Raw genomic sequence first — 26,152 nt, forward strand, 5'->3', positions numbered from 1 at the left:
AAATGACAAAAGTTTCTGCGGCTTGTCTTCTCACTTGCCAAACCCTACATTGTCTAGCATGGCTGCTGGATCTCCCCCCAATTCTGAACATTCGGAGCATTATAGGCATGGCCCACCAACCCGCTCAGGATTTTGACAGTCTGACACACCAATTGGACAGAATGTGGAATGACATCCCCCAAGAGAACAGCCAGCAACTCTATCAATCAGTACCAAGCCCAATAACTGGTTGCATAAAGGCCAGGAGTGTACCAAAATCTTATTGACTTGCTCAATTTGTGAAACACTGTCTCTTAAATAAATCACCCAATTTTTCTGAAATTGTAATCATTTGTTTATCTGTAAATGCTGTCCCATTCAGATAATTCCTTCATGGTGTGTTGTGTGTGTGTGTGTGTGTGTGTGTGTGTGTGTGTGTGTGTGTGTATGTATGTATGTGCATGTTTGTGTGTGCATGTGTGTGTGTGTGTGTGTGTGTGTGTGTGTGTGTGTGTGTGTGTGTGTTTGTGCTTGTGTCACTGAAATTACTTCAGAAATTTGTCAAACTGTCACCACAGTGTTAAAACATATGTACAGCAACAGCATATACCTCACTACTCCATGGTAACTAAATGTCTGTTACTCTATTTCATTCCCTTCTCTCACTTCTGCTAATAATGCAGGACTTCAGAATTTCCCATGTTGGCACCACCCTGTATTTAATCTACCATAAATTTTGTGGTTGACAAACCTACACAGTATGAAGCTAATGAGATGTGTCAAGACCATAACACAGGAAGGACGAGTAACCTTCATTGTGCACAGAAAGTTACACAGTGCAGTAGTAGCAGAATCTTTAACTTGCTGCAGACAAGATTGAAGTTTGTATAATGTAGGGTGTTGTTTAAAAAAAAGAAAAAAAATCTTTAAATGTATTTTGGAGGAGTGATATATTTTTTTGCATATTGTTTTTGTTATCTTAGCATTTTAATTTTTTCAAGTGGATGACTTTATTAAAGTGGTTAACCTCTTTCCATTCCATAACATGTAAAATTTGCTCTTAGAACCTGTCAGCAATAAAATACCATGTATGTCAGACTGCCTGGGTTTCATAGACAATTGCTTTGGAGAAAATTGATCTTGTTGTATGTATGAATCTTTGCTAAATTACTTCAATATCTAGTCCTTAGGATTACAATACAAACTGTATTTTATCTTGTAAATACCTAACCATGTCCAATATCCTTGTATATATTCTATACCTGTAGGATTTAAAGGACTAAATAAATAAATAGATTGGTGTGTAATCTAATCAGGCTTCCAAAATATATTTGTTTCTTATGTATGTTGTGTTGTGTTGTATGAGGTGTGTTTGGAAAGTAAATACTGTTTGAAAAAAAAAAATCATAAAAACTTTTTCAAATCAAAATTTATTTTTATGAGAAAGAGCATTTTTTAAACTGTTTTTTACATAGTTGCCACCATTGTTCAGACATATGTCATAGGAGGAAAGCAACTTTTCTTTGCCCTCTTTCTATAAAAATAATGCAAGCAAAGACAGTCGCTGCTGAACACTGATTTTGCTTTGCCTTTACTGTCAAATTGCCTTCCTCCAAAATCCCACCTCGAGTTGAGGAGCAAGTGAAAGTCAGAATGTGTGAGATAGGGGTAGTATTGTGGATGACTGAACTGCTCCCAACTGAATTGTTGAATAGAATTTTGAGTAACACCAGCAGAATGAGAATGTTGTCATGAATCAACACAGTGCCTTGACTGAGCAATTTGCACACATTTTGATTTTGAATTGTGCCTATCTCAAACTTGCCGAATAGCTGTTGTTGTACTTGAAGGATGATTTTGGAGGAAGGCACTTTGACAGTGACAAAAAACTGGTGGCATCTTTCTATGAAGAGGGCAGAAAAAAGTTGGTTTCTTGCAATGATAAATGTCTGAACAATGGTGGCAGCTTTGTAGAAAATGGTTAAAGAAACGCTCTTTGTTGTAAAGATGCTTTTGGTTTCAAAAAATGTTTTTATGAGATTTTTTTTCCATAGATGTACCTTCCACTGACACTTTGTATATTTATTAGTCCAGCCTTTGCATATATGACTGGCTGTACAAGTACCGTAGGACAGATCAGAATACTGTAATGTTAACACGCTGTCTTTGCATATTTATAAATTCTTGTTCAGGATGCAAGCATTGCAGGGTAAAAGTAGTGCTTTATTAGGAATGCTATTAGTTTTTTTCCTTAAATGCTTGAACTATAGTCATTTCTCATGTGTTATTGTATTGTAATGGTCTAGCGCACATTCACTGCCCAGAGGCATAACCAGGGCACAGTTGTGGTTGAGAACCTCCCAAACATAACTTTCACGAGTTTACAGCCTGGAACACTGCCAAATTTACAGGAAGCTCATGTGATTCAGCTCACTACCGTATGGCAACATCCAGTCCTTGGTGACTGCCCTGTGTCTGAGGCATCACCGTATGTCACAAAATTGCAGCTTCTTTCACACGACCAGTACTGAACACTCAGGTAGGTCATTGGTATGGCAGGGCCACATGTGGCACCTGCTGTGTGTCAGTCATTGCCATGATTTTGCTAAAGCAACTCAGAATCTGCAGCAGAAGTCTACTGCAGCACCGCTGCCACTGTCCCGGGTTCATCTCCCTTCCACTGCCTGTAGTCGCACCGCTAGGACGCAGCTGGCTACACCTTTGCTGCCTTGCGGCATGTGTATCCTGCAGGCTGTTTTCTACAAATACCTCTCCTGGCACACCGATTTGTTCATACTCAAGTTTCTCTCCAGCCCTCTTTCTAGTCCACTACATTCTGTATCCTTCTGTCATTTCCCTCGCCATTATCTGAACCCAGGAAGTCCCACATGGAAGTCAAACGCCTCCTGAAAAGTGCCGAAACAGCTTCCACCACCCAGTGGTGCTCATTGCACCTTGAACCTGGTACATTATTGGTGTCAAAAGTTGGAAGGCTTGCAGATCAAGAGGAAGGTACACTTCATGCTGATGACTGAAGCAGGTGGAGAGTTCAGTGGTGACTGAACTGGGTCAGCAACATATGTAAGTGGTAATGTAGGGCTGTTTAGGCAAATGACATTTTGTGCTACCAATTTATGACAAGGAGGGATGATCATGAAAAAATAGTAAAGTAGCATTAGGAAGGGACTAATTTGTGAAACACATCCTGTGTCCGATTGTTTTGTTTCATGTTTGTTCAGAGTTGAACAGAAAGGCGTGACGCCGAGTAAACATCTTTACCTGCTGTGGGTGGGGCCTTTTATGTTTTGGTGTTGTGGCTTGGTGGTTTCTTGACTGTCAAGGAACAGACTCCCTCTCCAAGAATGAAAACGGCAATGAACAAAGGAACCTCTAAAATGAAATGTCACTGACTTCCTGTCGAGCCTTCAAGGTGGATGTTATATTTAATTTATATTCTGTCTGCTCTGAGTTATGAAATAATTATGATCTGTACACTCACTGAAGCAAATATAAGACAGTCAATGATGAAATACTGATGCCATTTCATAATTAGAGTAGATAACATTTTTCCTCCCACAATAATATATTAAAGGTAAATCAACACATGATGTGTCAGGTGACAGGTCACATGTGAATCTTGTGACTCAGATCCAAACACATAAGAAGAGGGTCAAGAACACTTCAGCAACCCAGATTTTCACTTCTGGGGTCCTTGTGTCTTTTTTTTTTTCACTGTCTTAGTTGTAATGTTTGGAAAGGCATGAAAGCTGAACCATTAACACGGTAACATGCACTCAGTGCATTTTACTGGGACAGGCGGCCCAGTGCACCATGCTGTATGATGTAATTTGTTGACCATGCTACCAAAAAGGACTATACTCTAGCGAGGGCTGGAAGCAGCTGGCATTAGATGTAGGAAACAGTAGGTGCTAAGAAAGTGCAGAAATAGGCAGAATAGCCTTACAGTTTTTCTTGCAAGGAATTTTGTAAAGTAGAATATATACTGGAAATAGCTGAAGTGTGGGTTTAGATAATACATTAAAGAATTTTTTAGGTGAGGTAAAAGAATAATTGAAACTCAGTAAATTTCATTTAGTGAGAAACACAGATGTTTTGTTGCACAGAATGTAGTAACATAGTACTAGGAGATAGGATATTCTAGCAGTATGGCCACCAGAACAATAGTGAATGTTATTCAATTCACAGATGTGAGGCAGATGTAAGCAGAGGTTGTACAGCACTGACAGAGTAGAACATGGTGTGGGTGTCATAACAGCATCAGGTGATTATAATTTCCTGTCTTTGCATCATGCAACATTGAACCAAAGCAGCAATATGCTGAGACAGCACACAGATGCAAGACGAGTCATTGGCCTTGACTTTGTTAATTAAACCACTCCATGTCTGCCGAGATACAGAATATATGATAGCAGAAAACCAGCCAATGATATCCGTACAGGCTAGATATTTGACATTACAGGAGAATGCATTGGGCACTAGGGAAAGTTTTATGAAGCTTCAGAGATGTATTAAGAGCACAAGAGGGAAGCTAAAAAGTGACTGTGACCCAACTAGTAGGTCTGTGGTATTCAAGGGCTTTGTGAAGCAGGGCCAATGGGTACTTGTAGTACCTTGGGGTGAGAGGTAACTTTGAGTTGAGATATTGAGGTTTAATGTGAAGTATAGAAAATTTTTAATGGGAGATGATGAAGAGTTATGTGTGTTTATTGATGTATTGTGAGGATGAAATTTGTGTTATGGGGGTGTCATGGATTCATTGAATCATAGAGTTTTTCCCTATCAATACATCTGCAAATGCAACCATAGCAACACTACCACTGACTCCTTTCTTTTTTGAATACTTTTCCCCATTTGTTAGACAAGGCAACAGGGTAGAGTGCTTGTAGATTAATATACATGAGTTGTACAGGTCAAGAAGTGCCTGACTTTTGGTTTTAGAGCCTGAGAGCACGTTATATTGTTTGTGTAGGTTAATGCAGAATGCAACTTAAGGATATATATGAGAGTTTTTTCAAGTTTTCCTGATTAATTATGTGAGGTATGTGATGTGTATAATATGAGAAAGTGTGGGATGCAAAGTTTAGCATGAATTATTAAGTGGGAAGACTAGTAAGGCTACACTTAAGGATGGCTTCCTAACCTCTATTCCTTTCCCACAATGTGGGATGATGCAGTTTTAACAGGACTACAGATTGAGAGTTCAATTTGAAGTGAAAATAGTGCAAACAATGACCTACAGTCTCTCTGTTGTGAAATGGTGAACTGTGTGCAGAGAAGAAGGGGACACCATGTGACAAAGGTTATTCACGAGTGTTTACCACAGTCTCAAGAGGAGGATGTGAACCATAACAACAGTTGTAATATATAGTGATTCTGTTTCAGCCAGCAGCAATCTGGAGGGCTGGATTTTTCTTAAGGAGGGAAGAAGTTTAATGGACTACAACACAGTCACAGCCCAGAGTTGTAACTAGGGGTCTGCTGTGGACAACAACTTGCCATATTATTAGCAGCAAGTTGTTTCATGCTGAGATGCCACAGATCAATTGCCTGGGATGCTGGCCAACTTGGAGGAAGCTTTTACAGTTTGACCCATCACCGTATGGCAACAGTCAACACTCAGTCACAGGCCTGTGTCAGAGACATTTCCACATGGAACAGAAACGCAGTGTCTTCCTCATTGTCAGCACTGGACAGCTGTTTTTAAACCCCCAGTCCAGCTGAGTAGGTCATCAGGAGGGCAGGGACATCCTCGGCACCTGCTATGTGTCAGCTGTTGCCAAAAATTCTATGAACGCAGCCTTGCTGTAACTATGACACAGCGCCACAGCCCACAGTCTAGGGTTCCTCTCCGTGGGTGGCAATACCTGCTGTCACACCACTAAGACACTGTCAACTAAGCATAAGACACCTTCACTACCTTGCAGCATGTGTATGCCACAGGCTGTTTTTGACGCCTACCTTGGCTGCTGTGTCAAGAGGAAATATTATGCGATGACATCGCACTATGCCAGAGATGAGGGCGCACCTATATAATTATCCAAATCAGATGGAGCTATGAATAACTGTTCTGTGCATTGTCTGCTTCTCTGCAACCTGCTTCAATGTCTTCCTGCCCCTCTCACCATCATTCAAACCCAGAACACCCCAGATGGGAGTCGAGTGCCTCCTGACAAACACCAAAACAGCTCCCACCACCCGTAGTGAACATTACACCCCCAACATGCTACAGTAGAGGGTGGTGTCTCAGTGTGAAGTTCTGGAAAACTTCTGGTGCATATTTGACTGTTCTCTGGTACCTGGATTCTGCGATAGTTCACTACTTTTCAGTAATAGTCATTAGTGAAGATCATTGATTCATATATAATCAAACACAAGACATTTGAAATGCCAGGATCAGTAAAACTAGGTTTACAAGATTCCAGTTTTTTAATTCCAAGAATTATCCTCAGTGCTCTTTTTGATTCTAAGTACATTTATGCGCAGAATAGCATTTCCTCAAAAAATTAGTCTGCAGCAAAGAAGTGAATGGAACTGTGCATAGTATTCCAGTGCCAATGTGTCTTTACTTGCTGCAACTTTCAATACCGTCAGATCGCAGTGCACAATTGAGAAATTATTTTATGGGGTGACTGCTACTAAACCAATAGACCCAAAAATTTTGTATTACAAACATTTTTTACAATTCTTCTTGTAACTGTGCTGGATAAATTTTTCATCTCATAATAAATTAATACTGACACAGTTCTTTTTCAACAATATTAGGAAAAGGATAGATTGCCACTCACCATAAAGATGTCAAGTTGAGTTGTAGGCAGGCACAATGGAAAAGACTGATGCATATAAGCCTTTGGCCAAAGCCTTCTTCAGAAAAGAGAAACACACACATACATTTTCACATAAGCAAGCACACATCACACATTCATGACCACTATCTCCGACCAGTCCAACCAGACTGCAGTGGAAACACATTGAGCAGGAGCAACAATCCGGAGTAGGGAGGGTAGCAGGTTACGGATGGAAGGAAAAGGAATTAGCAATTAGCATTGCCTAGTGGAACATCCAGGGACTAGAGGTGGCAGAATAGGGATGACAGGTGCAGTTGGGAGGCTGTGGGGGAGGGTGAGGAGGGGGAAAGCTGGAAGGAGAGGAACAGAGAGGAGGGTGTGTATTGGGAGATGCCCCCAATCCTCCCACCTCACCCAAGAGCCAGCTACAGAGGAGTGCCCCCTTTATCACTCCAGACTGTGACAAATGAATCACATCCTCTGTCAGGGCTTTGATTATTTGTCATCATACACTGAAATTAGGAGCAGTCTAACCAACATCCTCCCCACCCTTCCTAAAGTGGATCATGTCCCTGTGGAAGACCAGGTGTAACACCGGCCCAATCCACCCACCCAGCATTTCCTACACAAGGCCTGTCACTGGCTTATCCTACCTCATCAGAGGTTGGGCCCCTGTGAAAGCAACCATGTTATACACCAGCTCTGCTGTAATCACTGTTCTGCTTTTTGTATAGGTATGACTACCAACCAGCTGTCAATGAGGATGAATGGCCACCACAAATTGTGGCCAAGTTCTTGGTTGACCATGCTGTGGCATAATATGCAGCCAGTCATAGCATACTTGATTTCAATGGCTGCTTCACAACTTGGGCCAGCTGGATCCCCTCCTCCACAGCTAACTTATGGAAGTTATCCTTACAATACATTCTCTGCTTCCGAAATTGTCCCAGCATCAACGTGTGGTGACCTACAGTCCCCACACCTGCCACTCACCTGTCTCTCTCCCCCCTCTCCCCCCTCTGTCCTGTCACCTCCTCACAATTCACCTTCCCTCACCCTAATCATGTGCTGCTCTCTGCCAGCACATGCACTAGTCTTTTCCCTTCTGTGCTGCTCTCCTTTCTGCTCCCTGCCTTTCCCCCACCTCTCCCTCCATCACAGTCTCCCAACACTGCTCCTGTCAGGCTTATCCTGCCACCACTAGTCCCTGAATGCTCCGAGAGGCAGTGCCAATTCCTTTTCACCCATCTGTATCCTGTTATCCCTCCCCTTCTCCCTCCCTGCTCAGAATTGTTGATCCCATTCAACACATTTCTATTGCAGTCAGGCCGGAATGGCAGAAGGAAGCAATAGCAGAAGGAAGCAGTCATGTGAGTATGAGGTGTGATTGTGTGTGTGTGTTTTTTTCTCCTTTCTGAAGAAGACTTTGGCCTAAATCTTATATGTATCAGTCTTTTCATTGTGTCTGTCTGCAACTCAACTTGTCATCTTGGTGGTGAATAGCAGTCTATACTTTCCATAATATTGTTGTTATTCCAATGTGGACTTTCTATTGTTTGATGTCTTTTTTACAATTTAGAGCTAGTTTGCTTCCAGTAACCCTCAACAATCTTGACATAGAGTTTTCTGCTGCTAACTCTGTAATTTCAATGCTAGATGCAGAGTAATGCACTAGTATCATGAACAAATAGAGCAATTTTTTGGAGGATATCTTTAACAAGGTCATCTACATAAATCAGAAAGAGTTACAGGCCCTGTATCAAGGCCTGAGGAACTCTATACTTTATTGGTAACTCATCTGAAAAGAAAAAGCTGTTTCTGATTTCATTCTGGACTTTCACTCATACGGAAATGATAATTTCCATCTGTCATTTCCTAGAAATGGACACAACCAGCTATCTATCATGGGATTCACTTTACCTCAGCTGTTCACTGGAATTGCTGGGCGGCTTTCTTGTGTGGCTCTAATACACAAAATTTGTGTAAATTTTAGTTTGTAGGCAATGTCAATAGGAAATTGGTATACAACAGCTTAAAGATGAAACAGGAACATTGAAGATTGAGACCTGTATTCAATGATTTTTTTTGTGTGTGACCAATCTTCATGTATAAATATTTACCTTAAAGCTTTTAATAATGTTCTTAATGGAGGAGAGTAACACTGGGTACGAATCCAATTAAGTGGTAATTATTTGATGTAATCTAATCCCATATTTGACTTTTATCTCTAGCATTTTTGTTTGTGAATTTCCTATTTGTACTTCTGTTATTGTTTTGAAACACATCAGTGTGAGTTAATCATGCTGAATAATTCCTTGTTTTGGAAAAAAATCTGTCAGTCTTAGCATTTTTATTTGTCATTTTATCACATCTTTCACCTCTGGCAATTTTTTTTGTATGTGAGTTGCACCATGGTTTGAAGTCTACACTAAACTTTATATCCCCCTGTAAATGACTGGGTTAAGTCAGTTTGAAGGTTGGAGGAAGACAGGACATCCACTTCTATTAGAAACATGGCTAAATAAATCACTGCGGCATTCAAAACTGCCTTCGGGTTGGAGCCAGTTTTACCTTTACCATATTAAAACTCCTCATTCTTCACATAAGGATTGAACAAGGTGACAGCAGATAATAGTTACTGTTGCAGTTCAGTATTTTTGTGTTCAGACTGTTCAGCATAAACATCAAAGTGTTCGCTCAAAGAAGGTGGTATATCAGAGTTTCATAATTTTTCAGGAAGCAGAAATAATTGTTGTTTTCCTTTGGTTCTATTTATTTATACAATTTATCATGTATCTTCAAGTGATACAGTTTGAATTACACAGCAGAAGCTCGTATTAGGGAATACCCAAAAGAAACTGAACTACGGTAATTTTTTGCTGGGCAGAGCTTTTATAGTACTTTGTTTTGCCACTAGGAGTGCATAGAGTGAATATTCCAGAGTCAGTGCTATCACTGAAGGAGGTAAGGACAAGTTTTGTGGGAATTTATAGTGACAACTGTTTTGTTTGGTTGTCAGTTTTGCAATGGCTATTTTTCATGAACATTGTGCAGCAGTAAAATTCTGGTTTTTGTTCAGAAAAAGTGGAACAGAAACTCTTGAAATGTTAAAAATGGTGTGCATGGGTGATGCTATGGGGAAACTCAAATGTTTGAATGTTTTTTTCTGTTTTAAAAATGATGAAATGTCAATTGATGACATACCTCATATGGTCATCCTTCCACAGCCTGAACACGTGGAAATGTTGAAAACATTTCTACAATCATCAATGAAGATTGATGATGGACATTGAAGAAATTAGGGAGCTGTTGGGAGTTCAGTGCAGCAAATTGTGACAAAATATTTGTGAATGACAGAGGTGGCTGCCAAATTTGTGCCATGACTGCTGACTGCTGAGCAAAAACTAGATTGTGTGGAAACATGCTGAGCTTTGAAAGAGGAGTCCCAAAATGATCCAAAAACTTTTTTTTCAGAAAGGAAAAAAAAAAATCACAGGTGATGAAACTTGGTGCTATGGAATACTGAACCAGAGCAACAATCAAGCCAGTAGGAGATTTCAAGTTTGCCTCACCCCAGAATGCTTGTCAGATGTAATCAAGCATTAAAACAATGCTGATTTGTTTTTTCAGTGTGAGTAGAGTTGTCCCTTGAGAGCTTGTTCCACAGGGTCAGACAGTTAACCAAACTTTCTACCTGAAACTTTCGAAAAGATTGCACAATACTGTGCAGCAGGAGCAGCCTCATTTGTGACAGCTGGGTGACTGGTTTTTCCATCATGACAGTGCCCCTGCTCACACAGCCATGTATGTACAGCAATTCTTGATAAAAACTGGTATGATCACCACTACGCAACCCCCATACACACCCGATCTTGCTTGTTGCAACTTTTTTTTGTTTCCTGGAATGATAAGAGACATGAAAGCCAAGTCTTTTTCTGGTGTTGCTGAGATGAAGGAAAAAACTACAGAGGCACTGTCAAACATCTCAAAAGATGAATTTAAACAATGCTTTGAAAAATGGAATTAGAGTTAACCCAAGTGTACTAGTGCAAGTGGAGAGTACTTTGAAGGGAATTGAAGGTTTGTGCTTAAAATGTAAACAAATAAATTTAAAAAAGTAATAAGTGCAGTTCCTTTTGGGTACCCTGTTGTAGTATATTTTACAATATTTAATTTGAATTAATTTTTAAGTAGCTTTTTGTGTAAGTACATCACATGTCCTGTAAAAGTACATTATGGGATAACACTCTGTGTGTGTGTGTGTGTGTGTGATGGAACGTAACAATATTATGAAAAGGAAAGTTGCTACTCACCATACAGCGGAGATGCTGTGTCACAGATAGGCACATCAAAAAGAATGTCATAATATAAGCTTTCTGCAAACGAAGCCCTTTTCGAAAATGGATCACACACACACACACACACACACACACACACACACACACACACATGCAAATGCAAGTTACAAACACATGACTGCAGCCTCACACACACACACACACACACACACACACACACACACATGCAAATGCAAGTTACAAACACATGACTGCAGCCTCTGGCAGCAGAAGCCACACTGCGAGCAACAGCAGCAGTGCATGTTGGGAGTGGCATCTGGGTGGGGATGGGGAGGGATGGCAGGGTAGAAGTGAGGATAGCAGGGTAGGTGTGGGGGACAATGAAATGCCCGCAAGGATGAGGTGGAGAGAGGATAGGGCAGCTAGGTGCAGTCGGGAGGAAAGGGGGGGGGGGGGGGTTGGGAGGGGGCGGTTGGGCAGGGGTTAGTGGAAAAGGAGAGAATTAAAGAGACAAGGTGCATTGGTGGAATGAGGACTGTGCAGTGCTGGATAGATGAGAAAAATGACTAATGAAGGTTGAGGCCAGGAAGGTTACGGGAACGCTGGATACATTGCAGGGAGAGTTCCCATCTGCGCAATACAGAATAGCTGTTGTTGGTGGGAAGGATACATATGGCACATGCTGTGAAGCAGTCATTGAAATGAAGGATGTCGTGTTGGGCAGCATGCTCAATAACAGGGTGGTCCACTTGTTTCTTGGCCACAGTTTGCTGGTGGCCATTCATGTGGACAGACAGTTTGTTGGTTGTCATGCTCACATAGAATGCAGCACAGTAGTTGTAGATTACATGACTGGTTTCACAGGTAGCCCTGCCTTGGATGGGATGTTTGTGACTGGACGGGAGTAAGAGGTGGTCGGACGATGTATGGGACAGATCTTACATCTAGGTCTGTTACAGGGATATGAGCCATGAGGTAAGCAGTTCGGAGCAAGGGTTGTGTTGGGATGGACGAGTATATGGTATAGGTTCTTTGGATTGCAAAATACCACTTTCAGAGAAGTGGGAAGGATAATGGGCAGGGCATACCTCATTTCAGGGCATGATGAGAGGTAGTTGAAACTTTGACAGAGATTGTAATTCAGTTGCTCCAGTCCTGGGTGGTACTGAGTTATGGGGGAAATGCTCCTCTGTGGAAAGATGGTGAGACTTTGGGAGTTTATGGGAGACTGGAAAGATAAGGCATGGGAGATTCGTTTTTGTATAAGATTGGGAGGATAATTACAGTCTATGAAGGCTTCAGTGAGACCTTCAGTATATTTAGAGAGGGACTGCTAATCACTGCAGATGCGATAAACATGGATGGCTACTCCGTATGGAAGGGACTTGTTGGTATGAAAGGGTGGCAGCTGTCAAAGTGGAGGTATTGCTGGTGGTTAGTAGGTTTCATATGGATAGAGGTACTGATGTAGCCATCTTTGAGGTGGAGGTCAACATCTGGGAAGTTGGTTCGTTGGGTTGAGTAGGACCAGGTGAAGCAAATGGGGGAGAAGCTGTTGAGGTTCTGGAGGAATGGGGATAGGGTGTCCTCACCCCTGATCCAGATCGCAAAGTTGTCATTAATGAATCTGAAACAGGTGTGGACTTTAGGATTCTGGGTTTTTAGGAAGGTTTCCACTAGATGGCACATGAATAGGTTGGCTTAGGACAGTCCCATGCAGTTGCCCATAGCCATACCCCTGATATATTTGTAGGTAATGCCTTCAAAGGTGAAGTAAGTGTGAGTGAGGATACAGTTGGTCATGGTGACTAGGAAGGAGGTTGTTGGTATGAAATGATTGGGCATTGGGAAAGATAGTATACAACAGTGGTAAGACCATGGGCTTTAGGGATGTTGGTGTAAAGGGAGGTGGCATCAATAATGACGAGCAGGGCACTGTGTGGTAAAGGGACAGGAACTGTGGAGAGTCCATGGAGGAAATGGTTCGTATCTTTCATATCAGAGGGTAGGTTCCAGGTAATAGGCTGACTGTGTTGCTATACGAGAGCAGAGATTCTCTCAGTGGGGGCACAGTAACCGGCCACAATGGGGCATCCAGTGTAGTTGGGTTTATGGACTTTAGGAAGGATGTAGATGGTAGGAGTGCAGGGAGTGGTAGGGGTGAGCAGAGATATGGACTCTGGGGAGAGGTTCTGGGATGGGCCTAAGGATTTTAGGAGGGACTGGAGATCCTGCTGGATTTCTGGAATGGGGTCACTGTGGCAAGTTTTGTAGGTGGATGTATCTGACTGCTGGTGGAGTCCTTCTGCCAGGTAATCCTTACGGTTCAAAACAACAGTGGTGGAACCTTTGTCCACAGGTGGGATCATAAGGTCAGGATCAGTTTTTAAATGGTGGACTGCTGTTCTTTCTGCGGATGTAAGATTAATTTGTATGTTGAGGGATTTGGGGAATTATGGTGAGGCATGGTTTGAAGTTAAGAAATTCTGGAAAGTTAAGAGAGGGTGATTTAAGGGCAGTGGGGGTGGATCATGGTTGGATGGAGGATGAGTCAGAGGGTGATTTCAGGGCAGTGGGGATGGGTCATGGTTGGACGGAGTAGTGAAACTGAGTCAGCCAACTGTGATCCACCCCCAGTGGCCCCAAATCACACTATGTTAACATTGCAGAGTTTCTTAACCACGAAAATTGACTCAACATAATTCCCCAAATCCCTCAACATGCAAACTAACCGTACATATCCAGAAAGAACCACAGTCCACCGTTTAAAAACTGATCCTGACCTTATAATCCCACCTGCGGACAAAGGTTCCACCACTGCTGTTTTGAACCGCAAGGATTACCTGTGCAGAAGCACTACACCAGCTGTCAAATACACCCACCTGGTATGTGGCCCTTTAATATGACCTTGCACATTCCATACAACAACTATTATCAGGACAGGAAACAGGATCGTGAATCATGGCTAATAGTCATACTTTGATTTACACATACTTAATTTATTAACATAAGGTTCCTTCAGATAATTCCCCACAATCTTCAGTACAATGCAGCAGTTACGTAGTATAAGCTCTTATTGAAACAAGACAGTTATCAGAACCCAACAAGTATAACCATAAAATGCATATAAAATCAGTGAGAGAAACAACGAGCAAACACAGTATTGCCATGGCTTCACCACACTTAACAAAAGCTTACAATTGACAGTACAGTTCCTATCAGAGTGGGCCAGCCACTTAATTGCATTTGATTACTACACAGCCCAACATGGCCCAAACAACACTTAAAACTCACGTGGTTAACCACAATTCACTAGAACATGGATATGTAACAGAAGCAAGAAAGATTGCCATGAAACAAACCCAGATTAGACTTTACGTGACTACACACTGTAACTTAGATAGAGATATGACAGATCACTGCAATTAGCCCAAAATTACATGAAAATCAATAGCGAGAATTTAATTATTTTACACCTGCTCTATTTGTTAACGTTTACTTAGTTGCAGGTCTATCTTTATGTAACCAAAAAAACCATTTATTTATACATCAGGAAGTCACAGTCAAATTACAAAACGTGTTTTACCTGGCTTGGTAGAAAGGAAAGATATACTAAACTTTTGGTATGGGGTCTTCGCCCAAAGCAATCCAGCCATGGCAGGGTTACGTAAACACAGCTGGACCTTGGATACGGGTTACAACTCACTCCCCACCAAGGAATTGGCACTTACAGCAGCTTTTGACAAACACAGGACAATTGTAACTCTCTGAAACACACACAAAAATACAGAATCCTTGCACTAGACATACATGCATCACTCTACAAAATGTTCCATCCACAGCAGTCGCTGACCTTTAAATTGATACCATTTAAGGTTAGTTCACCATTAATAATTATATCACTTAGATGCAGTTTTCAACCACTTAATATCCTTAACAATCAATTAGAGAACCAGCAGTACAGTTATAACTAAGACTTCACTGCGAAGCCAACATTTAACCTGCTCACAAGGAGCTCATCCACATACTTTTCAATTAATGGCTGTGTAAGTTCCACAATCATCTATCGAGCGAAACGCTTCTTAACACATCACTCAGCCAACTTACTTGATGTTTGCACACAGCTTAAGTCAGCGGCTCGAGCAGATTAACCACTTTACTTCAGGGACCTTTTCCTTGATAGAAATCATGAAACTTGGATATCCGAGTTGCCCCAAAACACAGACAGTTCCGACCAATACAACTCTGCGGCATACCATGCTGATAGGGCACACCTGGTTGCAGTCGACACTCCTTTCTCTGGAGATGTCCCAAGTCTCACAATGTTTTTCTTTTGAAAACTGATGGCTGACCCTTGAAGCCCACCAACCCGGAAGAAAGCCACACGATGTCCAAAGATCATATATAACCTCCAAAATAGATCACAACGATATAACGAGTGCACACAGTGCTGGGGCCAGTCCGCCACGGCTCACCACCTACAAACCTTGTCACAGTGACCCCAATCCAGAAATCCAGCAGGATCTCCAGTCTCTCCTAAAATTCTTAGGCCCGTCCCAGAACCTCTCCCCAGAGTCCATATCTCTGTCACCTCTACCACTCCCTGCACTCCTACCTTCTACATGCTTCCTAAGGTCCATAAATCCAACTATGCAGGATGCCCCATTTTTTCCAGTTACTGTGACCCCACTGAGGGAATCTCCACTCTCACATGCCAACACATTTCAGCATATTACCCGGAACCTACCCTCTGATATGAAAGATACCAACCATTTCCTCCACGGACTCTCCACAGTTCCTGTCCCTTTACTACACAGTGCCATGCTTGTCATTATTGATGCCACCTCCCTTTACACCAACATCCCTTAAACCCATGGCCTTACCACTGTTAAACACTACCTTTCCCACTGCCCAATGGATTCCAGACCAACAACCTCCTTCCTAGTCACCATGACCAACTATATTCTTACTCACAATTACTTCTCCTTTGAAGATATTACCTACAAACAAATCTGGGGTACAGCTATGGGCAACCACATGACACTATCCTAAGCCAAACTATTCATGGGCCATCTAGAGGGAACCTTCCTAAACACCCAAAATCCTGAACTCCTCACCAGTTTCAGATTCATTGATGACATCTTTGCGATCTAGATCAAGGGTGAGGACATCCTATCCACATTCCTCCAGAACCTCAACAGCTTCTCCCCCATTTGCTTCACCTGGTGCTACTCAACCCAACAAACCACCATCCTATACTTTGACCTCTACCTCAGAGATGTCTGCCTCAGTACCTCTGTCCATATCAAACCTACTAACCACCAGCAATACCTCCACTTTGATAGCTGCAACACATTCATACCAAGATGTCCCTTCCATACAGCCTAGCCACCTGTGGTTATCGCATCTGCAGTGACGAGCAGTCCCTCTCTAAATATACTGAGGGTCTTACTGAAGCCTTCACAGAGCGTAATTATCCTCCCAATCTAGTACAAAAATGAATCTCCCATGCCTTATCTTCCCAGTCTCCCACAACCTCCCGAAGTCTCACCATCCAGCCAGGGGCATTCCCCTTGTAACTCAGTACCACACAGGACTGGAGCAAACTGAATTACGTTCCCCATCAGAGTTTCAACTACCTCTCGTCATGCCTTGAAATGAGGTATGTCCTGCCCCCTATCCTTCACAGCTCTCTGACAGTAGTATTCGATCGTCCACGGAACCTACACAATATACTCGTCCATCCCTACACAACCCTTACTCCCAGTATCTAACCTCATGGCTCATATCCCTGTAATACAACTAGGTGCAAGACCTATCCCATACATCCTCTCACCAACACTTACTCCAGTCCGGTAACAAACATCATCTACACTATCAAAGGTGGGCCTATCTGTGAAACCAGTCATGTAATCTACAAGTTATGTTGCAACCACTGTGCTGCATTATGTGTGGGCATCACAACAAAAAAGCTGTCTGTCCACATGAATGGCCACCAACAAATTGTGGCTGAGAAACAAGTGGACCACCCTGTTGCTGAGCATGCTGCCCAGCATGACATCCTTCATTTCAATGACTGCTTCGCAGAGTGTGCCATATGGATCCTTCCCACCAACAACAGCTTTTCTGAATTGCGCACTTGAGAACTATCCGTGCAATATATCCTGCATTCCTGTCACCCTCCTGGCCTCAACCTTTGATAGTCATTTTTCTCACCCATCCACCCCCTTCCCAGCTCTAAACAGCCCTCATACCACCAATGCACCCAGTCTTTTTACTTCTCTCCTTTTCCACTACCCCCACCCCCTCATCCTAACCACTTCCCTGCCCTCCCGGATGTACCTAGCTGCCCCTACCCTCTCTCCACCTCATCATTGCATACTCCCCAGCAGCAGCACTTCACTGTCCCCCCACCCCTACCCTGCTATCCCTCCCCCTCCCCACCTCAGCCTCCTCCTTACCCCCACATAGTTGTCACTCCCATCATGCACTACTGCTGTTGCTTGCAGTGTAGCTTCAGTTGCCAGAGGCTACAGTCATGTGTGTGTGTGTGTGTGTGTGTGTGTGTGTGTGTGTGTGTGTGCCCATCATCTATTTTCGACAAAGGCCTTGTTGGCCATCATTATTTTAAAGCTTGGTTTTACCTTAGCGGCAGGGCATGTTGTGCTCTCACTATCCTTTAAACGATCAGTTCATCTATCTGGATAGGTTTCAGGTTTTGTGCCCCTTCACTCTGCGCTGGTAGATACTGGTTTAACCGAAAAAAGCAGGCTTGATGAAAATTTAACTAAATACCTACCATGCAAAGGCCACATAACTCCAGTCCATGGGCAGTAGCTGAAAGTTAGTTAAACTATCGAGCATTTGGGATTCTTACACGACTCATTTGAAAAAGTCAAAATTTCCTTTAAGTTGGTTTATTGTCCTTAGAACACATAAAATGGGTATCAGGTCCGTATTTAATGTCTTAATACCAGTTATGCAATGGTACTGACTGTCTCTCTTACAAGTTCACGCCCAAAAGCAGCCACAAGATATTTAGTCCAACCCAATATTTTGAGCATCCTAAACAGTCACTGACGTATGACTACTTGTGAGTTAACACATTCAGCCATTCAGCAGGCTTTTTGCAAATAAGTGCTCGCCATAATGTCTCGTAATCTGCATGAAACATGCGACACAGAGCTTATGTGCAACATGAAATGTTCACATGCAAATATCTCCTAACATAAACCACTCACAAAGCTCAAACATTCACAAAATACTCAACAATGTAGTTGCTTTTCATCAGTGATGTGAGAACTGAGCAATTACATGAACTTCTTCATTTTGGTACAAATTTGATTCATGTGGTTTAACAGAGGTGTTTACCAGAAGACAGCTTCTGAGTGACTCTCTCGACTCATAGATCTGAGGCACAAAGCCCTACTCAACTGTGCAGGAAATACTGAATTCCTATTGGCTAGTATGTTAAGCAGGTCATCTCGAGCACTTGTATACTTGGGTTATTTCTAATGTCACCCAATCAGATTACCACAAGCAATTTAGACTAGAAGTTTTGTAATTCCGAAAATAAATAAAATTTAAAGAAAACAAAATACAATTCCTTTCCACAAGATAAATTATTAATAAATTTAATACTCTACGCCCCTTCTGGCTGCCTTTTACAAAATCAAGTTCACTTTGACATACCTTACAAATTCCCCTATTGGATAACAACAACTTTCTCATGCATACATCTACAGGGCTATTACAAATGATTGAAGCGATTTCATAAATTCACTGTAGCTCCATTCATTGACATATGGTCATGACACACTACAGATACGTAGAAAAACTCATAAAGTTTTGTTCGGCTGAAGCCGCACTTCAGGTTTCTGCTGCCAGAGTGCTCGAGAGCGCAGTGAGACAAAATGGTGACAGGAGCCGAGAAAGCGTATGTCGTGCTTGAAATGCACTCACATCAGTCAGTCATAACAGTGCAACGACACTTCAGGACGAAGTTCAACAAAGATCCACCAACTGCTAACTCCATTCGGCGATGGTATGCGCAGTTTAAAATTTCTGGATGCCTCTGTAAGGGGAAATCAACGGGTCGGCCTGCAGTGAGCGAAGAAACAGTTGAACGCGTGCGGGCAAGTTTCACGCGTAGCTCGTGGAAGTCGACAAATAAAGCAAGCAGGGAGCTAAACGTACCACAGCCGACGGTTTGGAAAATCTTACGGAAAAGGCTAAAGCAGAAGCCTTACCGTTTACAATTGCTACAAGCCCTGACACCCGATGACAAAGTCAAATGCTTTGAATTTTCGGCGCGGTTGCAACAGCTCATGGAAGAGGATGCGTTCAGTGCGAAACTTGTTTTCAGTGATGAAGCAACATTTTTTCTTAATGGTGAAGTCAACAGACACAATGTGTGAATCTGGGAGGTAGAGAATCCTCACGCATTCGTGCAGCAAATTCGCAGTTCACCAAAAGTTAACGTGTTTTGTGCAATCTCACAGTTTAAAGTTTACGGCCCCTTTTTCTTCTGCGAAAAAAACGTTACAGGACACGTGCATCTGGACATGCTGGAAAATTGGCTCATGTCACACCTGGAGACCGACAGCGCCGACTTCATCTTTCAACAGGATGGTGCTCCACCGCACTTCCATCATGATGTTCGGCATTTCTTAAACAGGAGATTGGAAAACCGATGGATCGGTCGTGGTGGAGATCATGATCAGCAATTCATGTCATGGCCTCCACGCTCTCCCGACTTAACCCCAAGCGATTTCTTTCTGTGGGGTTATGTGAAAGATTCAGTGTTTAAACCTCCCCTACGATGCTTTCGAACTCATTGATGGGGACATGCTGCGCCGAGTGTGGGAGGAACTTGATTATCGGCTTGATGTCTGCCGAATCACTAAAGGGGCACATATCGAACATTTGTGAATGCCTAAAAAAACTTTTTGAGTTTTTGTATGTATGTGCAAAGCATTGTGAAAATATCTCAAATAATAAAGTTATTGTAGAGCTGTGAAATCGCTTCAATCATTTGTAATAACCCTGTACATACGTTTAATAAAATATCACATCCTCACTTTATATGTATGTCCTCCATTCACTCCCTGTCTCTTCAAAACACTCACACAACCAAAACATGGTGAAACAATAATTTTCCAAAGTAACTTTTAATTACATCAGATATCTGTGGCAATGAAACTAAAGAAAATCCCAGAAAATTAGATTATGTGAACCTCTCCTCTTGGCTGTAGTTTCAGTTGATACTGTAGATGAATACATTGCAGTCCCTAACTCAATTTCAGAATGGCAGCACAGTTGTAATGTGTTTTAGGTAAAAATTTATATCTCTGAAAGTAGTGAAGCTATTGATTTGAAATTTTAACAGTTTGGTCATGTTATCCATATAATTTGGTTATAATAGAGGGAAACATTCCATGTAGAAAAAATATATCTAAAAACAAAGATGATGTGACTTACCAAATGAAAGTGATGGCAGGTCGACAGACACACAAACAAACACAAACATACACACAAAATTCAAGCTTTCGCAACAAACTGTTGCCTCATCAGGAAAGAGGGAAGGAGAGGGAAAGACGGAAGGATGTGGGTTTTAAGGGAGAGGGTAAGGAGTCATTCCAATCCCGGGAGCGGAAAGACTTACCTTAGGGGGAAAAAAGGACGGGTATACACTCGCACACACACACATATCCATCCACACATATACAGACACAAGCAGACATATTTAAAGACAAAGAGTTTGGGCAGAGATGTCAGTCGAGGCAGAAGTGCAGAGGCAAAGATGTTGTTGAATGACAGGTGAGGTATGAGTGGCGGCAACTTGAAATTAGCGGAGATTGAGGCCTGGTGGATAACGGGAAGAGAGGATATATTGAAGAGCAGGTTCCCATCTCCGGAGTTCGGATAGATTGGTGTTAGTGGGAAGTATCCAGATAACCCGGACGGTGTAACACTGTGCCAAGATGTGCTGGCCGTGCAACAAGGCATGTTTAGTCACAGGGTGATCCTCATTACCAACAAACACTGTCTGCCTGTGTCCATTCATGCGAATGGACACTTTGTTGCTGGTCATTCCCACATAGAATGCGTCACAGTGTAGGCAGGTCAGTTGGTAGATCACGTGGGTGCTTTCACACGTGGCTCTGCCTTTGATCGTGTACACCTTCTGGGTTACAGGACTGGAGTAGGTGGTGGTGGGAGGGTGCATGGGACAGGTTTTACACCGGGGGCGGTTACAAGGGTAGGAGCCAGAGGGTAGGGAAGGTGGTTTGGGGATTTCATAGGGATGAACTAAGAGGTTACGAAGGTTGGTGGACAGCGGAAAGACACTCTTGGTGGAGTGGGGAGGATTTCATGAAGGATGGATCTCATTTCAGGGCAGGATTTGAGGAAGTCGTATCCCTGCTGGAGAGCCACATTCAGAATCTGATCCAGTCCCGGAAAGTATCCTGTCACAAGTGGGGCACTTTTGTGGTTCTTCTGTGGGAGGTTCTGGGTTTGAGAGGATGAGGAAGTGGCTCTGGTTATTTGCTTCTGTACCAGGTCGGGAGGGTAGTTGCGGGATGCGAAAGCTGTTGTCAGGTTGTTGGTGTAATGGTTCAGGGATTCCGGACTGGAGCAGATTCGTTTGCCACGAAGACCTAGGCTGTAGGGAAGGGACCGTTTGATGTGGAATGGGTGGCAGCTGTCGTAATGGAGCTGTTGCTTGTTGGTGGGTTTGATGTGACGGACGTGTGAAGCTGGCCATTGGACAGGTGGAGGTCAACATCAAGGAAAGTGGCATGGGATTTGGAGTAGGACCAGGTGAATCTGATGGAACCAAAGGAGTTGAGGTTGGAGAGGAAATTCTGGAGTTCTTCTTCACTGTGAGTCCAGATCATGAAGATGTCATCAATAAATCTGTACCTTGTTTGTGTGTCTGTCGACCTGCCAGCACTTTCATTTGGTAAGTCACATCATCTTTGTTTTTAGATATATCCATATAATTTGGTATACTAAGTATTAACAAGATGGATTAACATTTAATAGTACTTCTTCAGGTTCATAGAGAGTATGTGTAATGTTGTCAAGCATACAGCTCATCTGGCCCAGTAGCCAGCATCAGCTGTGTCAGCGTGATAACCAAATCTACTCTGCTCCCAGCTCCACAGCAAACTGTGCTTTCAATGCAAGATGACAGCTTGTAATAATTTTCTATGTTGCAACCTGATGAGCTTTCATGGGGTGAGGCAAACTTGAAGTCTTCCACTGGCTTGATTGTTGCTTTGATTCAGTATTCTAAGCATAGCACCTGTGATAGTAAAAAAAAAGGTTGGGATCATTTTGGGGCTCGTCTTTCGAAGCTCAGTGTGCTTCCAAATGAACTTGTTTTTGTTTAGCAGTCAGCAGTTATGTCACAAATTTGTCAACCACCCTTTTTCATTCCACCACCACCTATACGAGCCCTGTAACTGACAAAACTATCAAAGGGAGAGCCACTTGTGAAATGAGACATGTCATGTACCAGCTTTTATGTAAACACTGTTCAGCCTTTTACAACAGCATGCAGCAAGTTATCAGTGAGGATGAATGGGCATAGGCAGAGGGTGTATACCAGTAACACACAGTATCCTGTTGCAGAGCTTGCTCTACAGAATGACAGTCACGACTTCAGTGCCTGTTTCACCACATATGCCATCTGGATTCGTTCTCCAGACACCAGTTTGTCAGAACTCTGCTGGTGGGAACTAGCACTTCAACATGTTCTTGGTGCTCAATACCCACCTGGCCTTAATTTATGTTAATTTCTTCCTTCTGTTCACAGTAACTCCTCTTTTCTTCACTCTGTTTTAGTTTTCTGCATCTTTCGTTTTCTGACCTGTCTATTTTTTCCCATCCCCCTCCCACCTATGTTACGTACAATGCACTTAGCTTTTCACTCTTATTATCTCGTACACAATGTTTTAGCAGTAATATCTGTCTTGCATATTACCCTGTCTTCCATCTTTCAGCTCTAAAGTTTTCACATCTCAGCCGGTGCAGTCCCCAACAATCAGTCTTTCCTTCTCGTCCTGTCTGGTAACTCTGCCCCGATCCATGGTTCTGGGTGACTTTTCTAAACTCCGCCCATTTTCCTAAACCTCTCCAGTCCTCTTCGTTCACTCCTCTTCCTTCACCTTCAACCCCTCTACCAGAAGAAGGAGCCACTGCATTCAAAAGCTTGCATAAGTGAAACCTTTTTTTGTGCGTGTGTATATGTTCTGCTGCTGCAACTTGGTGAATAGATTTTTTAATCCATCCATTACATTATATTGTCAAAAATTGATTTTTTTTTCTATTCAATGGCAAATGACAGTGGACAGTGCTAAAAGTATATATTATCTGATATGCAGAAATAATTCAATGTGTTTATTTAATTAACCTCCGAATTAGAACTAGTTCTATACAGGAAAAGAAACAGTAACAAATAAAAAGTTAAAGAGAGGAAGAATAAATCGAACTGTTGACCCAGAATGTAAGTTCACATAAAATTTCCTGTATGTACATGTAGGTATTTACACATGTCCAACAACTCCCTCAATTTCTCTGCTGCAGAGGAAGAAATTCTTTATGCAACAAAGGAATGTAAGATTGATAGAGGACATTGAAAAAGTTCAAAGGAGGGCAGCTCATTTTGTATTATCACGAAATAGGAGAGATAGTGTCATGGATATGATACATGAGTTGGAGTGACTATCATTAAAACAAAGATGTATTACATTGCGGTGTGATCTCTCCACAAAACTTTAATCTCCACTCACTCATCCAAGTACAAAAATATTTTGTTGGCACCCATCTACATAGGGTGAAATGATCGTAGTAATAAAATAAGGGAAATCAGAGCTTGCACAAAAAGATTGAAGGCTTCATTTTTCTTGCATGATGTTATAGAGCGAAATGGTAGAGAAATAGTGAGCAATTAGTTCAATAAACCCTCTAGTATAAACTGCAGCGTAGTCATGTAGATGCGCAAAAGCTTGTAAGAGGTATAGATATATTAATTTGAAGCAATTTTTTCCTTTAGTTTTTAGCAGAGAATGATGTACCCAAGGGTGAATGACATTACCACTAAGATGCAGGTACACTGAATTGGGATTACCTGCATTGATATTCAACCATGTAACTAGTAATTTTCAAGTTTGGGTCACACTTCATAATCCATTCAAGAACACTGCCAGCAACAAAGTGATGCTGTCTCTTTTCCTTCGTAATGAAAGATATCCTTAAACAAGCTTCAGATATTGCATACTTCCATTCATAGGTAACCATGACATCCATTACTCTTCTTTTTTTTCCAATTAATGTGAAAGTATAGTCCCAGGGCAGAAAGCATTGTCTCGGAACAATAAACTTTTGCTATACTGTTGTAAAATATACTGCCAGAATAAGGCATTTGTACAAAAGTGTCATTGTCCCATTGTTGTTTTGCCCAGGCCTATGGCCAGACCAAACAAATTATTTTAGTGTACAGTTTTACATTATAATACTTCACTACAAGTACCATTTTCAATTATATACATTGATCTTCCAGGAGGTCGGCTGTAGAGTGACAAAGAGCTCAATTTGTAAACATAAAAAAGGCCTCTGTTGCTATGGTAGCATCTCTCATGTGATGTATCTCTTTATTCTAGTGATAACTCAGTATTACTGGAAACATGATATACAACCTTCAATCTTCTTTGTGGGAAGTCTTCATTTCAGCAATAGCAATCACTATCCAGCAATCAATTTAGACTAATTCTCTCTCTCTCTCCCCCTCCCTCCCTCTCCCCCCTCCACCCCATCCCCCTTTCTCCCTCCCTCCCTCTTTTACTGTAGGTCCATTGTAGTCAAAGCAGCTTATTTTCAGTACATCATTGCTGCAAAATTTTGTATTAATAAGCAATGCGGATGGTAATGTGTTACATATTCATTATTGTTGTATTAACTGTAGACTGTTGCCTGGCAAAATTCCTAAATATGATTATGTGATTCTTTTTTAGTTGCCATCATCTGTTTGGCTTGCTGGTTTCTTTAACCCACAATCATTCTTAACTGCAATTATGCAGTCTACTGCAAGAAAAAATGAATGGCCTTTGGACAGAATGTGCCTTCACTGTGAAGTAACAAAAAAGCAAAAGGAGGAATTTACGTAAGTGAAAAGTGAAAATCATGACCAGTTTTCGATTTGTGAATATATAGAAAATGAGATCATCATTTTTATAATTTTTCATTGTCCTACAGAACTCCACCTAGAGAAGGTGCGTACATTCACAGTCTTTTCATGGAGGGAGCAAGATGGGATCCGCAGACTGGAGCCATTGTAGAAGCTCGTTTGAAAGAACTATTTCCTACTATGCCTGTTATTTTCATTAAGGCTATAACACAAGATAAGCAAGATCTCCGCAACATGTATGAGTGCCCAGTCTACAAAACACGTGTACGGAATCAAACATATGTTTGGACATTTAATTTGCGAACACGTGAGAAACCAGCAAAATGGACTTTGGCAGGAGTTGCTATTTTATTACAAATATAATCATATATTAATAACATCTTATATTTGGCCATTAATATTTATTTTTCACTATGAATAATTGCTTATAAATGTGTATACATAGTTGTTGTTCTTTTGAAGAGTTTATAGATCTTTAGTATTCTTGGAATAGTGCTCTGTTACTACTAATACTACTACTACTACTATTACTACTACTAATAATAATAATAATAATAGTGTATAATAAACAATAGTTTGCTACAGGATATGTTTCTTCTTTAAATATTAATATGAAGGCATTGCACTCACATGTTTTCCATTCTTCTTTAGTCAGAATGTTAAAATATTAATTGCAAAGTAAGGTTTCATTGTTGTGAAATAAATGGATTCTGTTTATCTAGAGATTAGAAAATTAATTATTTATTGTGCTTTACATTTTAGAGTTCATAACTTAACAAATGTGTGTCTTAATATCATGAAGGTACCATTCCTTTCTTCTAGAAGTGCTGTCCTCCCAAGGTATGCAGGAAAACTGTGAAATTTGGACCATAGGA

General features: G+C 41.7%; 1 protein-coding gene across 1 annotated transcript in view; it reads left to right on the top strand.

Annotated features, from left to right (window-relative positions):
- Nucleotides 1-25,640, top strand: part of LOC124775330 (dynein beta chain, ciliary-like) — a 702,744-nt gene extending 677,104 nt beyond the window's left edge. The window contains exons 75-76 of the mRNA XM_047250162.1: nt 25,105-25,253; nt 25,346-25,640. Of these exons, the coding sequence (XP_047106118.1) occupies nt 25,105-25,253; nt 25,346-25,640 (444 nt within the window). The remainder of the gene's footprint in view (nt 1-25,104; nt 25,254-25,345) is intronic.
- The last annotated feature ends 512 nt before the right edge of the window (nt 25,641-26,152 follow it).

The sequence above is a fragment of the Schistocerca piceifrons genome, chromosome 2, assembly GCF_021461385.2.
Source record: "Schistocerca piceifrons isolate TAMUIC-IGC-003096 chromosome 2, iqSchPice1.1, whole genome shotgun sequence".
NCBI lineage: Eukaryota > Metazoa > Arthropoda > Insecta > Orthoptera > Acrididae > Schistocerca > Schistocerca piceifrons.